Source organism: Myxocyprinus asiaticus, chromosome 4, assembly GCF_019703515.2.
Source record: "Myxocyprinus asiaticus isolate MX2 ecotype Aquarium Trade chromosome 4, UBuf_Myxa_2, whole genome shotgun sequence".
Taxonomy (NCBI): domain Eukaryota; kingdom Metazoa; phylum Chordata; class Actinopteri; order Cypriniformes; family Catostomidae; genus Myxocyprinus; species Myxocyprinus asiaticus.
Window position 1 is genome coordinate 49,607,164 of NC_059347.1, and position 17,741 is coordinate 49,624,904.

The window sequence follows — 17,741 nt, forward strand, 5'->3', positions numbered from 1 at the left end:
ATGTGCTGCGTGGTTAAAGAGCGCTTTCGCTGCCTCGTCTCATCTCTCACTCCGGCTGCAGCATGGAGCACAGCACGCACGACTCATGTGCCTAACTGTAACCTGAAGACACAGGCTACGTCCAAGAACTGGAAAATGCAGTCTCTGGAGGCTGTATAATGAGGTAGGATGAAAATAACATGCTTTTTAAACTGTTCAGAGACAAATTTCCTTAAGAGAATTCGTTCAAAAACACTGTCGTTTAAACCATTAACTGCCTAGACAGCAAGCCAAAGTTTGTGTAAAACAGCCATAACAAAAGTTTAGCTCTGATCCTGGCATCCTCTGTCAGTGTTGTTGATTTTGTTGTTGCTATTGAATCCGCGTGCAAACAATGTCACAAGAAAAATGGTCTACACTAGATTACGTCACCACGGGGGTTATTTTTGTGAGTGCAAATGCAACAGGGGTTGCCTCGGGTGTCCTGTTCCTCTTAAAAGTTCTCATTTAGAAAGTTACTAAGGGAAAAGTACCAGGACTGTAGGTGGGAAAGGGACTAAAGTGCCACAGAGCCACATTCTTAAATTCTTCTGGAAAATTAACCTACAAATGGCTTACTTATAGTTGTCTAAGCACATTGGGCAAAGAGAAAGTATATTAACATATTTTTAACATTGTAAAAAATAAAAATAAACAGTACCTTTAACAAACTAAAATTAAGACTTTAAAAAAAAAAAAAAAAAAAAAAGAGTATAAATTTAATACATAAACAAACCTCTCTTCTGCAGTAGGTCTATAGAGATGGATTCATCAGTATTAGCATCTGGAGATAAGCAGAATTCTTCTGGGGGGCGCTCAGTCTGAGAAAAATAATCAGGCAGGAAATCACTGTAGCACTCCGGCAATTGCCTCAAGGACTGACCTATAAACAAGAACAAGATCAAACATGGATGTAAACAAATACACAGAACACAGACACACAGCTAGACAAAATAGGACCATCAAGATGAACATAAAAGGAAAAACAAATATGCCGGTGGTGTCATTTCCACTTTTTATGCCACTGTAACGCTGAAATATTATAATAAACAAACTAGTTTCCCGCCATTTTTGTTTCAGACATTCTCGACCCTCCCCCCTCAACTCCTATTGGGTGATGGAAATTGGTTCAGCACCATTCAATCTGCTGAAGCTGAGCGGTGGATTGGTCGGAGGGAAATCAAACACATTGCGTCGCATGACACGAGTTCCAGGTCTCTTTGTTTCCAGAGCACAAGAGAGAGAATGAGGGGGACCGTCTTTACCACACTCCACTCCAAGAGGGTTCTTTCGCCTGTACTCTCTCCATTTCAGTGCCTGAGGGGATAGGTGGTGCACTACAGGGCGAAAGAGGTATGGTTGCAAAGAAAGAATTAAATATGAAGAGGAGAGAGAGATAGAGGAAGAAGTATTGGTGAATAGACAGTAAGATGTGTGTGTGTATATGGTACAATTTTAAAACAGTACATTCACATGGATAAAAAGAAATAGTGGAAATGTCAAAATGATGTTATGCAAAACAAAAGAAAAAACATGTGAGCAGAGGGAGAAACATGAGGGATAGAAAGACAAGAAAAGAGAAGTTGTTAGCGGCAGTTAAGTAAAAGAAAATCTAAGATTTAAGTATGGAAGCTATGTACAGTATGTGTACTAAGACTCTGTTCAGACAGTTAAAATTCATTTTTTTGGCTGAAAAATCAAATCCTTTTAATTGTTTGTAGTCTAAACAGTCAAAATAAAAGCATGACATCCAACTCTTTATGAAACTGATCAAAACTGTGTTGTGATTTATATATAATATGGGGTTTAAATCTGATAAAAATCAGAATACTATCTGAATGGTCAAATCAGAAAGGTTTTTTCGTAATTTGGGACGTGTAATAAAATAATAAAGTGTATATAATGTCATACACAATGTATTTACTAATTTTCACTCGCTCTTCATCCATGTACTGAACTATTCTGTATTTGATATGTATGTAGGGTTCCCACTCTTTTATGAACACCAGATTCAAGGACTTTCAAGGACATGCAGGATTGTCCACTAGAACTGCAACTAAAGGTTGTTTTGATAATAGACTTATCTAACGATTATTACAATGATTAATTGACTATTCGGACAATTGTTGCAACTATTAATAATCAAAACAAACAATTGAGTTTTTGCCTTGAGTTAAAAGGTTGTAATAAATATGTGCAGTTTGATAATCTCACTAGATAATAACGTGATTTTGATTTTATTTTGTTTAATCATTCAACCTAGTTTCATCCCTAATTCAAGCACTTTCTAGTCCTTGAATCTATGTGTCCGAAATTCAAGTACTCTAAAGGAGCGCAGGAACCCTGTATGTAGTAAATAGAAAATGAGTGAACGAGTGAGTCTCTTGGCATCATGATCATGTTTAAGTCTTACTATGGCGACTGATATAGATATATTGGATACTGACAGGTGACCAACTCTGTATGAACAAATAGATTAGATTTCATCACTTGCAAAATAACAAAGCAGACAGTCTGTTCTAACGACTGGATTTGAAAACAAATCTGAATTGTGTACAGTGTGAGCAAAGTGTAACACTCTTGAGATCAAGATCTTATCCAGATCTAGAGATCATAATAGGTGCAGTCTGAAATCATCACACCAGCGTATGAGGGTTGAATAAGAAAATCAATTAACAGGCACAGATTACTGATACCCTCAACCAAACCTACCATTGGGCTGTCGCTGTGACACACACGCCGGTAAAACTTTAACTGGCTCTTCCTGTGGAGCTGGCTCCAACTTTCCGAGAGGACTAAGACCAGAGCTGGGAAGCGTCGGCAAATCTGTCAAATTCCCACGGTGTAAAAAGTGAATTCTTGTAGGCAAAGCAGGCATCAGTGGGCCTTGCTTCATCAGTGGTGGTGGAGGTGGCGTAGGAGGTAAGGGAGCAAGTTTAGGAGTCTCCATTTGTATGGCCTCTCCAGGTGGGGTGTGCTGGGGAAGAAGACCAGCAGAGATGGGGCAAGAGAGGGAACGTGGTGGTTTTGGACCACTCGGTGTTGGAGTGCATGTCGAGCAGGTTCCAGAAGAGGTGGGTGCAGCTTGGAGGCGAACTGGCGAGTAGCTGCCCAGTGGAGATGGCCGCACAGTTGTTGGGGCATTAGAAGCAGCGTGAGGTTGCCTGTGGTCTTCTTCCGAGTTGTCTTCACCACCCTCAGGTGCTGCAACTCCTCGAGCCTGCATATGGCTGATGTATCCGTCCAGAAGTGGAAGGAGCGGCTTTGCCTGGGGTTTTCCAAACTGGTGCTGGAAAGTGAAGGGCTGTATGGGTAATGAGGTCGGACGCTGATCTTTGCTATAACGAACTACAACTGGCGAGGAGTCTGTGGAGCTAGACAGGCCACCTAAGGGGAGAGAGAGAGAGAGAGAGAGAGAGAGAGAGAGAGAGAAATAAATGGATCAGGAGGGGAGAAGAAAATAAGAGAGATCCAGACCAAGATTATAAAGATAAAAGAGCAGGCAGAGTAGCATTTAGCCTGTTTAGGTGACAACAACTGTGCAGGTATTAACCACATCTAAATCATTTCTTTAATCATTATGACTATAATGAATTGTCCTAGTACACATTTATTTTATGTAGCATATTATTTAATCTGAATTTAAATTGTATCAGAAAAGCCATGGCAATGACACAGCATTTAAAAGCAGCTGGAATAAAAGCCAGCAGTGCAGGATAGCAATAGCACTGGAGACAACAGGATCCTGTTAAGCAAGAGAAACAAACCCATTCACACACACAAAAAAATCATCTCAGACACACAGACCAGCAGACACTGCGTCAAACACTTACTATCCAACATGGGTACAAAATAACTAGAATTCCATGACCAAAATGTGAGGAAAAGCCAGTCTCTAAAGCTGTTCAGAGTACACCTCTGGGTGTGTGTGTTTATATGTGCTTTGACCGGTGCACAGTGTGTGTGAAACGTCACTCTGCAATTGCGCAAGCTGTTTGCTCCACATGCTCGTGTACTCAGATGTCAGGGATCTCAGTACACTGCAGCACACAGTCTTATCCAGCAGGGGCAGCATAGTACAGAACACAGAGAGAATAAACTGCCACACAAGCTAACCTGTATATAATCAAACTCCTTTTTTCTTTTCTTTTCTCTCTCTCTTTTCTTTATTTGTCAATATACAGGTTGGAATAATAAACATAATTAAAGAGAGGTTTCTTATCTATTTCTCTATGTGTAAATCCTCACATTATACAAATCCCTTACAATAATCAATTAAAAATTGAAGTTACTGCACTGATGCATAGTTGTCTGTACAACCCACCAGAGGATTCAGAACATATTTATTGGTGCTTGCTAAGGCATTAATTATTGTTACTACAGATTTCAACAAACCCCGAAACCTAAGTATTAAACTTTACTGCATAACTCATCCTGCACCATCTGTGTTATGGACATGAACGATTCCTCGTTTAATAAAAAAACACATAGCAATGTGCTAAATAAACACCTGAGCAAAACTATGGTGAAAGGACGTGGAACACAATGTCAGTGTACCTAATTTACAACAAAGTCAATCCACAATAAAATAAAGCCTTACATAAGAAGACTTATATAAACCGTCTCTTGCAAAATGACAATATATATCGCAATAATGCAGCCACCCTATTTTCTAGATCATACGATTTTTTTCACGTCATGTTGGAATTACTGTTATTACGAGATAGCATTGAGATGATTCTCTTTGAGGTTGTTCACATCCTCATTCTCAAAAACTATCTGTTTCTATGGCAACACTCAAAATAACAAAATGGGTCTATGTGTGCTTTGTTATTGATAACAGAAAAATACTTAATCACTAAGTCAATTAATCTCAATACGCTCTATCAAAATATTTAAGAAAGCACACTAGGTTACATTAGTTATAATAAAACAGAATATCAAACTTAAAATGTATATAGCGGTGCTACCAACTACCATGGATCCAAAATTGATTACTGTGCACTTTGTGGTGATTACAGCAAAATCCAGTACTTAATCATTAGATTAATTAATCTCTATATTCTCTAGAAAAATATTTGAGAACAAAGAAAGCACACCGGTTAAAGGTGAAGTGTGTAACTTTTTTGATGTCAAAAGACGTTATAATATCTCAGTTTATTGTTCAGTGACAGTTATAAGGAAGCCATTCATGGGTTTAACTCCCCCAAAAGTATAAACACTGAGTCTCCCAGGCACTATCAAAACACTGATGTTTATATTTTGAGTGGCTCAGCTCCACCCATCCCTTTCTATCTATAGCATGAGTTTGGGATGTGGCTAAGGACAGAAAACTGTTCAACCCGCAGAATATGAACTTCCATGGCAGACTTGTACAGTGGAAACAAAACTTAACTTCACCAAAATTTGAAGACTTACTAAAAGACAAAGAGACAGAGAATGGAGTAAAACCGGAGTTAACATTTAAACGGTGGAGGACTTTGAGGGAATTTTTGGGGTTTGATTCTTGCTATGTTGCTTCTCTACAGGTAAGCTACACTCTATAGTATTGCCACACAAGTTAGCTCATTACAGCTTCAGATACATTCGTAAGATACTCGGAATATGTATCGAAACGCTTACTAGTTACCAGGAACTATCTTCTTGTGATAAATCCCCCGCACACCAGCTGCTGTTCAATCCGGCGATGTTATCGGATGAGCAGATTCCTCTGTGACGCTTTCTGTCCGGTGTGTTTATGTTATAGTGGTCTTGTTTAATACTACGTCAAATGTTTATCACCTTTTATTTGGTATTGTCTACTTGTTCATAGGTAATTAGAGTATGCGAAATGGCGTGATGAGTCTGAGGGGTGTTGGCAAATGTTGTTTGAAAACAATATATTTTTGTAATTCTGTTTGGTGCCACTAGCAGTGCAGAAATTACACACTTCACCTTTAACATTGGCTATTTATGATATATCAAACTGAAATATGTGTAGAGGTACCTAACTACCTTTTACTTTTGAGACCGCTGCCACCTGATGTTTTCACATGACGTCACAAAGGCCAAGTCAAGAGAATTCTGAGATTTCATAAAATTTAGAGTTAACAAGTTGTAATTAAAAGACATTAACTGTTTTTACTCATAGGAAACTCATAATAACAGTAATTCCAACATGATATGAATGCAGCAACACTAAACAAAACTCATCCTTACCTTCTGCTTTGGTTCGAGTCTGTTTGCCTGCTCTCCCCGGTGACTCTCGTGGTAGCGTACTCCATGGTTTTTGTGGAGAAGATATATCAGAGCTCCCCTGGCTGTGGCATCGAGTGAGTGGCGGTATACTGTGGCTCTGACCCTGCGGAAGGTCTTCCAGGATGGGTGAGAACTCTCCAGAAGAATGGGAGTGTGTAGACGTGGCCTCCATGCCACCCTTCTGCAGTGGTGACCCTCCTGTTCTTCTCTTACTCCTTGCCATTTCTGCAAAAGAAGTGACCCGTGGTGGAGGGGGCAGGCTTGGGGCTGCACTCTCACAAAGGCGGACTGGGCAGCTAAGCATGCGCTCCAGCGATCTGAGACGAGGAGATGGTGACTTGTCCAAGTTCCGGTCATAGCTGCGGGAACGAGGGCAACCACTTACCGAAGCACCAACTGAATTGCAGGCTGTAATAGGTGGGGAGATGTTGATATACACCTGCCCCTCAATTACATTATCATGGATAGATTCAGTCAAATTTGGATCATCCCCTATTTTCGCTTTATTCTGCTAAAAGGAAAGGAAAGAAAGGGCAAGAAGAAATATAAGAATGTAGAGTCAGTGAGATCTTATTGCTAAGAATGAATGAAAATTGTACTTTTGAAATTAAACATTTAATAAATCATGGCACACATGCTACATACAAGTTATCACCAAAAGTATAAAATGATATACCAGCTCTGTGTCCTCTTCATCCTCTTTCATTTGTTGGAATAGAAAGTACTCTGTTGGCTGAGTGGGACTTCCTTTGCTGTGCTCATCTGAGCAGCTTGTGACTGATGACCCCGCCGGACTGGGAGAGGACTGGGACGAAATATCACATGTCACAAGCTTGTAGAAATTCTGCGTTGCTACAACCAAGCGAGCCTGGCTTTGAAGACATGAGGTGAGGTCATTGGCATAGGTTTCAGCAGAGGACAGGGCCTCGCTTCCAAGGTGGTTGTGGTATGAGTTACAGTTGGCATCTAGTTCCATTGTGGCATCTTGTGGCCGAGATGGACATACAGAGGAAGAGGAAGAGTTTACACGTTCCATAGTGGCTGAAGTATGCTGTAGGGGTTCTGTTGGGGAGGTGTGTAAGTCCAGGTAGAAAGCTCCACGTCCACTGCTACATTCTGTCCCGATCGTCCCAACAAGCTCAGACACAGACGAGGCACAGGATTGGTCGGCGGAACTGTTGATATTGAGTGATAGCTTGGCTGGGACAACATTGTTCATCTTGTTGTAAATTGTGCTGAAGTTAACCAGCACTCCATCTGAGCTGTTACAGGAAGAATCACTGGCATAGCCCTGGTGACACTCTGAAAATAAGTCTGGGAAAGGTTCAGGGTATGGCTGGGATAGGCCGCAACAGGAGCAGTGAGGCACTGCCAGACTGGAACACTCGGAGCTGCCTCTGCCGCCCAGCATGGACTGGTCTTCTTCATCATCATCCTCACCCCAGTCTTGCTCACCACAGTCCATTGAGAGGGTGGAACCACTGCTTCCATGACGTTGCTGGCTGTCCAATCTCAGCAGGTTCAGGCCTTCCAAGTGAGTAGACAAAGCAAAATTCCCACCTATTGTATTGTCACTGCCCTCTACTGCCCCACTTGGGTCATTTGCAGAACACCACTTTTGCTCAGTAGAGTCATGCAATAGGAAAGGCTCAGCGTTAAAGCCAAGGTCATGTAGGTGGAAAGGCGGCAAGTCTTCATTTGCATGCACTGCATTTGAGATTTCATGCGAATTTCCATGCAAGTGAAAAGAAGAGTCTTCCAAATATCCATTCAGATTGTCTTCATCCTCTTCATCTTCATCTTCTGTATTAAGCAGAAAGGGGTTCCGCCGCGAGTTTGGCCGTTCACGTGTTTTCATTGGCAAGGCTTGAGTCTGATCTTCAGAAGTACTTGACGTAAAAGAGGAAGTGTTGCTTGCCATGCTTCCTTCTCTTCTACCTCTTCCTTGTTTCTCTCCACCTCTCATCCCTCCATCCCCATAAGTGTCGCTTGAGCTAAGGCTGCTGCTGGATGTCTGAATGAGGCTACTGTACACCAGTGCCTCCCTCTGTAGAATGTCTCTCTCAGGCAGAGAGGTAGTTCGGCTCAGTCCCAGGTTCTCCGGACAGCTGAAGGGATTCCCGCTCCTTTTCAATGGACTACCACAGCACTGTCGCGAACCCAATACATGGCAGTGAACCAGCGGAATGTGGTGGACAATAAGGGTCTCCCCTGCTAGCTTAGGTGGGCTTTCCATCTTCTTCTAGCATTGGTGAGGACGATGAGTGGTTGTGTAGTTACAGAAGGTGGTTTTAAATTTTAGTTCACACGTCCAATGCCAATCCGTGGTTTTGGAGAGTAAGGAACATTGAATAAAACGTTAAACAGGATATCTTGACGGAAGGAAAACATCTGGAAAAAAAGAAGATAGAATTAAATTGAATTATCTGCTGGTTGTGATTTTAGTTAGGTGTCTTATGTAATGTTGGCATTCATAGCTTTTTCAACAAAGACCGTTACGTACGTAAGGATGCAGTGTGCAGAAAGAAGATCTGCCGGGGCAAATCGTGAGAGCAAAAACCAGACAAAAAGAAACTCAGAGACAAACAAAAACCATTAATAATTTAGTACACTCTATTCACAAGCTCCTTCATCTGCTCAGAACCCAGAGATGAAATGGACATGGAATGTGGTCTGACTCTAAAAATGTACATGTTTAATTACATAATTTAAATTCTAAAGCAGCGGTCACCAAATAGCAGACCATGTCCAGACCTCGGCTTGGTTCCATCCGCAAGACATCTTGACATTTGCTGCCTTATCTCACCGTTTCTATACTTCAAGTGATCAGCGCATCAAAACAGCAGAGCTGTGTACAGCGCAAGCGCTCGGGCGCAGATAGCACTGATCTTTCAGCGCTGTATCCTCGTATACGTTTTTCTTTTACAGAACACTCTTCACTTATACCCTTTCGCGCGCTGTGCGCAGAGTTGCAGACGTGGTTATTTTAACAACAATAGACCATAGCGGAGAAATACAGTGAGCAGCAATATAGATGGATACTGGCATCTTTCGTAAAAAACACAGCAGAAAACGAGAATGAAGCAAAGTAAATTCAACTTCATGTGTCTGAAATTAATCTGTTCAGCTAAACCAGGTTTGTGACATGACAATGTGCTTCCAGAGCGCCTTTAAACTATAAAAAAATGTTCCCGTCTAAAATTAGCTTTATTAATCAGCATGTTTTGAGCCTTTCACAAACAGATTATTTTTGTGAAAATTAATCAAAGATAATCTCTCGCATAAATGGCATGGAAAAACAACAAAAAATTTGAGTTTACTAGTAGCATAGTTGAGTTCTCATGAGAAAGTTTCCATTATTTGATAGTCTGACCATTTATAGGCCTACTTAACTTTAGCTAACAGTATTCACTATTGTGCTGTACATTGTTTGTTGTTGGTAGATTTTCAATTTAAAGGTGCAATATGTAACAATTTTCATGTAAAAACAATACATTTTTTTGCCAATGTGTGAACAGCTTGTAACGCAACTTAAAAAATGAGTCCTTCCTGGACTTCCTAGGTTGCCTATTAAAGCCTGTAGACTGATTTTCATGCGAAGGGAGCAGGCCGCTTTTGCCGGGAAAATCCAAAAGATGTGACGTTTATGCGCGCTCCCAAGAGCCTTGCCTCAGTGCTTCTCTTCCGCTATTCAACAGCGACAACAAACTGCAACACTAGGTAACGTTATCTTAGAGATGGAATTCTGCAAACGGCCGACTCCCAGCACAACACCGACTCCTACACAAATTCAGAGTAGGCCAAAAATAACATTTATCTACTGAATCCCATCTGGCTAAGCAGGAACATGATCGTGGTCGAGAGAAAACTAGAGTTAACATCGGCAAGACATTTGATTCCTGGAGGGACATTCGTTCGGTTTTGGGGATCAAAACCGACCCTGAATTGGTATTCTTCCTATTGGACAGGTAAGCTTACATAACTGCAAAGCATGTGAAATATAGTGCCATAAGGATTGATCTGTGTAATTTTAGCTAACTTGATCTTGCCTGCTAATGCTGACGAATCACAAGCTACCTTGCTTCATAACTTTCAAATAATTTCAACGATCTTCTCTTTATATTAAAAGTCAGGTATGCTGATTTACAGTAACTGACATAAACAATGATAATCTGTAATTATTCAGCGAGGTAAACTACAATAACACATGAAATGAATGCTAGACAATGTTCAAGATAATGCAAAAAGACCCATTAATTAGTGTAACGTAACTTGATTATACAGAAAATATATACATTCTATTATTATAAAACAATAGCTCATTGATATATCAAAATGACAGTTGTGATGGAATCACATCAATACTGAATTGTGTCAACATATTTATAATGTTCAGTCTATTTTATAAACAGCTACTGTCATCATCCACCAAATTTAGCTAACAGCTATTGATAAAGCTGGCTAACAAGCTAACGCCGACATAGGCTATCGTATAAATGCAGTCAATGTATCATGCAAAGAAAAGTGATTACTTCAAACTACAGTCTCGCATAGTCAGACGTATATACACACTTTGATTTAGCCCTGTTCCAGCTCTGGAGAGTCCAATATAATATACAGTCGCAAAGTTTGTAGTAAAACAATCATAACTGTGTAATTTTAATTATGCTACCTCATCTGTCAGCATGATGTCAGTGAATCACGTTCAGTCTTTTTGTACATTACGTCATTGTTTTGGTCGATGCTCGCTCGCTCGCGTCCCTATGGAGTGTGTGTACGAGCGCGAGTAACAGGTAGCTGGCTGCAGTTCACTTAACAGCCACAGGTGTCATTAATAACAAGGGTTTCTGAATATTACATACTGCACCTTTAAGGAAAATATAAAAATGGTCCATTCAGACTTTAACATTTTCAAAATGTTCTCTCAGGGGATACCCTTGAACCCCCAAACAATATATTTCCTTAATAGTCACAAGGTCTCCAATGCCCCTTAAGTATCTAAAAATATTCAAACACAAATACTGGACTGTTGTCATTCAGCTTCAAAATGAACAGTTGATTTTATCTTTTAATATTTATAACAAAGTGCTCTCGATTGATGAACTCATTGAAATGTTTTAATCTTTTGGTAGAAGATCCCCCAAACCCCACTACTTTGGCTTTGTCTCTGGAGCCTTAATGTCCTAATCCTTGCCCAGTTTAAAGAGACTGTTTTGACTTTAATGTATTTTTTTTCTTCCTTCTTTTACAAAGTACTATTACTGCCAACAAATTTACAATTAGGCCTACTATTTCAAATATTTTCATTCCTTATGTCATTTCACAGCTATACTGACTACTAGCACCATTTTATCATCTCAGAAAAATTGCAAGGCTGCGCCCTATGTTATCATTCTCTGTGGCTGAAAAGCCAATCAATACTTTCGTTTTCTCTCGAATTGATTATTGCAATGCTCTCTTTGCTGGAGTCTCAAAATCTGCATTAAATAAATTGCAATATGTGCAAAACTCGGCTGCCTGAATACTGACTATGTAAAGCGCTTTGAGAGGCCTCTTTAAAGGTGCTATATAAAACAAAGTTTAATATTCTTATTATTAATATGTAAGTTATTGTCCAGACCTTTGCTGGGAATTAAATCTAGAGACCGGACCTCTTGGAACTTTAATTGAATACCCCTGATCTAAAGCTTCCAGGAATCCATGTTGAAAATTGAGCATTACTAAAGCCAATTAATGGGTAATGCATAGTGTTTACACAGCATCTGGAAGCACGCTATTCTCTCATTTGTATTTGTATTCATTATTTACATCCACCAAACACACTCACTGTCACAGACATCGCCTCTGTAATAATCGCAAGGAGAGAGAGAGATTGAAAGTGACCAGATTAGGGGACAGTGGGTTTTGTACATCATTTACTGTTAAAATGAGGTGATTTTCTCTAGATGCTAGAGAAGCATGGCCTATTTTTCATTGCAAGCTTTTGAAAATCGTCACAGTCACTAATATAAGGATTAGTCCTTACAGCAGTGCAAAAGACAAAAGATAGTGACAGCCTCACTTACAATTGAGATGGATAGGTCTACATAAAAATCTCTCATATACAGGTCTATCAAGTCTTTGGGAAGTCTTGTTTTTATTGTTATTATTTTCTCTGGTGTTTTTCAGTTTTATTTATAGGAAAGATTAAAGGAGTCCACAGCTCCAACCTAAGGTTCTTATTAACTATATGTTAGACTGACATTTAATAAAATGGCAATAAATGCCATATGTGAAAAGCAGCATGAAAGAGAAAAGAATAAGATAAATGCATGCTTTCAGTTATATTTAATTTAAGTTTATGTAACTTCTGTTTAGGGCTGCAAAAACTAATCGATAAAATCGATAATTATCGATAATGGAAATCATCGACAATGAATTTCATTATCGATTAGTTGGATATATGCAGCGAACGACCACGGAGAAGCTACGTCAGTGACTCATTTGAAAAAAACAGAGACAAGTTGAAGTGGAAAAAACATGACCCAAGTTGTCCAGCACACGAGAGCACTTTATAAACACTTCAAATAAGATCATAATAAGCATACAGTTTAATGTGGACTTGTTGATGCTTCAAGTATATTGACAGAATGCTTTTGCTGTTTGGTGCGCTTAAAGGAAAATTCCCTCATCATTTACTCACCCTCACACTATCCCAGAAGTGTATGACTTTCTTCTGCAAAACACAAATGAAGATTTTTAAAAGATAATTTCAGGTCTTGTTGATCCTTGCAAAGCAAGTGAATGGTGACCAGAACTTTAAATGCCCAAAAGGCAGTATAATAGGTGTGGGTGAGAAATTGTCATTTTTGGGGAACTATCCTTTTAAGGGTTGTTTCTCTCCAGCGCATAATTTACATTTCACTGCTATTTTCTATGTTTTATAATGTATACATGTTTTGCATTCAAAATCAGACACGTATTTTGCAAAACTAATTGTAATTACCACATGCGAGTCTCCGTTAAAATTTATTGAGCAAATGAGCGCGCGCATCCAAGTCAACATCCGGCCCACCAACTCTTCCCCCCCCCCATTTCTGGAGAGAAAGTCAGCCACAGCCATCTGTGCCCCCGGTCTGTGGATCACCTCAAATTTGAACAGCTGAAGTGCCAGGTACCAATGGGTGATCTGCGCACTAGTATCCTTCATGCGGTGGAGCCACTGGAGTGGGGCGTGATCTGAACAGAGGGTGAAGGCCTGCCCCAACAGGTAGTAGCGGAGAGTGAGTACAGGCCACTTGATCACCAGAGAGGCGAGAACACATCTGCGAATTCCGCTTGCAACTTTGCCACATCCGTGAGCTGCGACGGTGAGAGGTGGTCTCCACATGGAACCGGGGTGAACTGATTATGTTTGAAAGTCACCTCCGGGCCGAGCTTCGCCCTCACTGGGACTACCGTCGTCAAGGCCACGGGGACCCCCTCCCTCCAAGATTTTAGGAGGTTGAGGTGGTAAATTTGACGTGCTCCGCCTCTATCCGTTCACTTAACCTCATAATCGAGATCTCCGACTCGCCGTGTAACCTCTAAGGGCCCTTGCCACTTGGCGAGTAATTTAGAGCTTGAGGTGGGCAGTAATACAAGGACTTTATCTCCCGGTGCAAATTCTCATAATCGTGTTCCCCTATTATAGAGCTGGCTTTGTCATTCTTGAGCTTGGAGCAAATTCTTTTGTGTTAACTGCTCCAATGTGTGTAGTTTTCCTCTAAGGTCAAGAACGTACTGAATTTAGTTTTTGCTCTGTGAAGGCCCCTTCTCCCAAGCCTCCCATATGACGTCAAGCAGGACACATGGCCTACACCCATACAGGAGCTTGAAGGGGAAAAACCCTGTGGAGGCTTGCGAGACTTCCCGGACCACAAATAATAGGGGTTCCAACCACTTATTCCAATCCCTCACACCCTCGTGCACGAATTTACGAATCATATTTTTTAGGGTTTGATTAAATCGCTCGACCAACCCATCATTTTGAGGGTGATAAATGTTGGTACGGATCGATTTAATCCCCAATAATTCATACAGTTTGCGTAGTGTACGTGACATGAACGTTGTGCCTCGTTCAGTGAGGATTTCTTTCAGAATACCCACACGGGAGATCATTTTGAAGAGTGCCTCCGCAACACTACGTGCTGAGATGTTGCACAGGGTTACTGCTTCTGGATATCGCGTTGCATAATCCACCAGGACTAATACAAAGCGATATCTGCGTGCTGACTGCTCTAATGCCTGACGAGGTCCATGCCAATTCTTTCGAAGGGTACCTCGATTAGCGGTAGAGGGCGCAATGGAGCTTTTGGGGTGGCCGGTGGATTCACCAAATGACATTAACGGCACGCCGCACACCACCTGAATGCCCGGCCAAAAAACCGGGCCATTATTCGGTTGAGTGTTTTTTCCTGTCCTAAATGGCCAGCCATCAGATTGTGGTGAGCCGCCTGGAAGAGAGTTTCCCGACGGCTCTTCGGCACTAATAACTAGGTTGTAGGGGGCCTGGGTAGCTCAGCGAGTAAAGACGCTGACTACCACCCCTGGAGTTCGTGAGTTTGAATCCCAGGGCGTGCTGAGTGATTCCAGCCAGGTCTCCAAAGCAACCAAATTGGCCCGGTTGCTAGGGAGGGTAGAGTCATATGGGGTAACCTCCTCATGGTCGCTATAATGTGGTTCTCGCTCTTGGTGAGGCGCATGTTGAGTTGTGCATGGATGCCGTGGTAGATGGCCTGAAGCCTCCACATGCGCTATGTCTCCGTGGTAACGCGCTCAACAAGCCACCTGATAAGATGGGCGGATTGACGGTTTCAGACGCGGAGGCAACTGAGATTTGTCCTCCGCCACCCAGATTGAGGCGAGTCACTACGCCACCACAAAGATTTAGAGTGCATTGAGAATTAGGCATTCCAAATTGGGGAGAAAAAGGGGAGGAAAAAAAAACTGGATTGTATTCTCTTTTGTTTGAGTGTCCTGCGTCACTCAATACAACCGATCTTTAATAACTGAAAAATATGGGTATGCGAGCGCAACGTTAGGCAGGAGCTGTTGACCATTGATTACTCTCACTTGGTCAAAAGTGTGTTTGAGGGACTCGTCACATGATTGCTCTAGAGGGAAATCCCCTTCAGGGAACTCCCTCCCTTGCCATTTTGACGCAGAGCAGACGTAGACGGCCCTGGCATCACCTCTCCCGCCATATCATCCACACGTCACACACCAAGACATTATATCTCAGGACCCATCCACACATATTTCCCTTAATAAATTCTTAAAATCAGACAATTCGTCCCCAAAATCAGTGGATGGGTGAGGCGGGAATTAACCGCAGCCTCTACACTATGCTTTCTCCCCCTGAATAGTACTCAATGGTAACCACCTGATAAGTGTGAATATCCTCCTGCACACACCACACTTTCACCCGTCTATTTGTGCCATGCCTTCCAAACCTAAAGGAGTGGAAGCGTTGACGGGTCTGTTTGGGGCTTCGGCCGACCCGTTGCAAGATGGCTCTCTTCAGGTCATTATAGACGAGGAGGTTGGCTGCGGGGAGTTGTTGGGCTGCGAGTTGCGCTTCCCCGGAGAGTAGTGTCAGCAACCGGGCCGCCCACTGGTTGGGCGGCCACTTCCACACCTCGGCTGTCTTCTCAAAGAGGTACACCAAGGTACACCAAGGTGATCAGTGGGACGGCCGAGGCAGGCTCCGGGGTCGAGGTAGCAACCCCCTCGTGAGCGATCAGGCTCCGAAACGCCTGAATGTACATATTTTAGATGTGCAGTATGCACCACAGGATGCTCTCTGATCTGTGAGTAAGTAAACAGAGCTGAGTGCTTTACGGTCAGACAGAGAGAGAGAGAGAGAGAGAGAGAGAGAGAGAGAGAGAGGAAGGGAGGGGTGAGTGGTGAAGATTGACCTTTCAGACAGGAGGAAATCTTGAAGAAGGAAATGGTTGTGGGTCAGTGACCTGTTGTTGGAGCTCTGGGTGGGCAGACAGAGATAGAAAACAATAGAACGTGAAGAGCTTTGACAATGACCTTAAATCCCCTATGTGCACTAGTGGAGCACATTACATCATCCAAATGCATGGGTGTGCTGGTGGTGATTATTTTTCCATTATACAGTCACAAGACAAAAACAACTGCATATACTGGAAGAGTGACAAAAATATGAATTATACAAAGACATTTTTTTTTTTTTTTTTTTTGTAATTGCCCAAACTCTGATGTGTAAGTCGATTTGGATAAAAGTGTCAGCAAAAGACTAAAGGTAGGGTGCAACGGGGCCCTCCGGGGGCACATTTGAAAAGGCACATTTTCTCTCCAAACCCACTAAATAGCAACAAACATTACCACAGCACTTTCTTAAACACCTGCTGGTCATTATGCACTGTAAAATTTTCCTGACACTTGAGATAATTGTGTGTAATGTCTAAAGGTTGATTTTGAGTTAAGATGATCTAATACTTAATATAATTTAATATAACTTTTAAAATGTTGCAAGTTTATGCAGCTAATGAAAATCCCTGAAATTATCTAATTTATTTTGAGTCAAAATACCTATTTGTTATTTTCATTTTCATGTTTCATGTATGTTGTTTTGTTCAAGGTGATTAAATCAAAAGTGTTTCAATAATTGTCCAATACGTAAAAGGAGAGTATTTGGGGTAAAAAGCCCCCCTGTTGCAGGGGCTAGAGGCCTCCATAAAACAAGTTGTTTTTCTTAAGTGTGGGTGAAATAGATTTGTTATGAAAAATGTTCAAAGTGGGCTCATATTGACTGATCCAACTACAATGGAGAATCATTTGTTTATAGAATACCTGAGATGTTATGAAATGCCAAATGTATTTAAAATTACCAGGAAATGGTGCAGCCTTTTATCTCATTATTTTAATTTGTTACAAAGCATCATGCCATCTCAAAATTATTTGCACTAGTTGACAAATTTTGCACTGTCACTATTGTCCCTATAGCTATTATATATCTATAAACCCCCTGGGGGCCTTTTTCCCCAAGCCCCCTAGCTTTTTTTAAAACTGAAATTTAATCAAAACAACCTTCTGTTATTATGTATTTTCACAAAAATGAAGCTGCTTCATCATTATTCAATCAAAAGAAATATTTTTTTCCAGATCGTGATACATTTTGCGAGTATAATTTTTTCCCCTTACAGTAAGGTGTGCCTTTAGCCCGGTTGTACCCAAAATGTAATGTAAAATGAAAGCATTATATTAAGATTTGTCATTATTTTGCAAAATAGTGAAATCTATCTCTACTTTTTGTTGTTCACTCATACTTTCTCCATCCTTCTCTTACACATTGATGGGTGAAAGAATGCATTGCAGCATTCCATTTCACTTCCTGGTTTCTACCAAACAAAGGACAGAGATTTTGCATTAAAACCACTTTAATTTAGTTTTAAATATCTGTATTGTGTTGGTGTCTAATATGTCAGTTAATCTTA

The 17,741-nt window shown here is 41.1% G+C and overlaps 1 protein-coding gene across 5 annotated transcripts in view; it reads right to left on the bottom strand.

Annotated features, from left to right (window-relative positions):
• Positions 1-17,741, bottom strand: part of rusc2 (RUN and SH3 domain containing 2) — a 31,934-nt gene that overhangs the window by 9,905 nt on the left and 4,288 nt on the right. For 2 of the 5 annotated variants that reach the window (XM_051696232.1, XM_051696235.1), the window contains exons 2-6: positions 6,932-8,646; positions 6,217-6,766; positions 2,731-3,405; positions 1,155-1,355; positions 755-901 (exon numbers count right to left, since the gene is read on the bottom strand). In XM_051696232.1, the coding sequence (XP_051552192.1) occupies positions 755-901; positions 1,155-1,355; positions 2,731-3,405; positions 6,217-6,766; positions 6,932-8,491 (3,133 nt within the window). In that variant the 5' untranslated portion in view covers positions 8,492-8,646. Of the gene's footprint in view, positions 1-754; positions 902-1,154; positions 1,356-2,730; positions 3,406-6,216; positions 6,767-6,931; positions 8,647-16,193; positions 16,259-17,741 lie in introns of all 5 variants that reach the window. The other 3 variants (XM_051696233.1, XM_051696234.1, XM_051696236.1) reach the window with 3 other exon arrangements.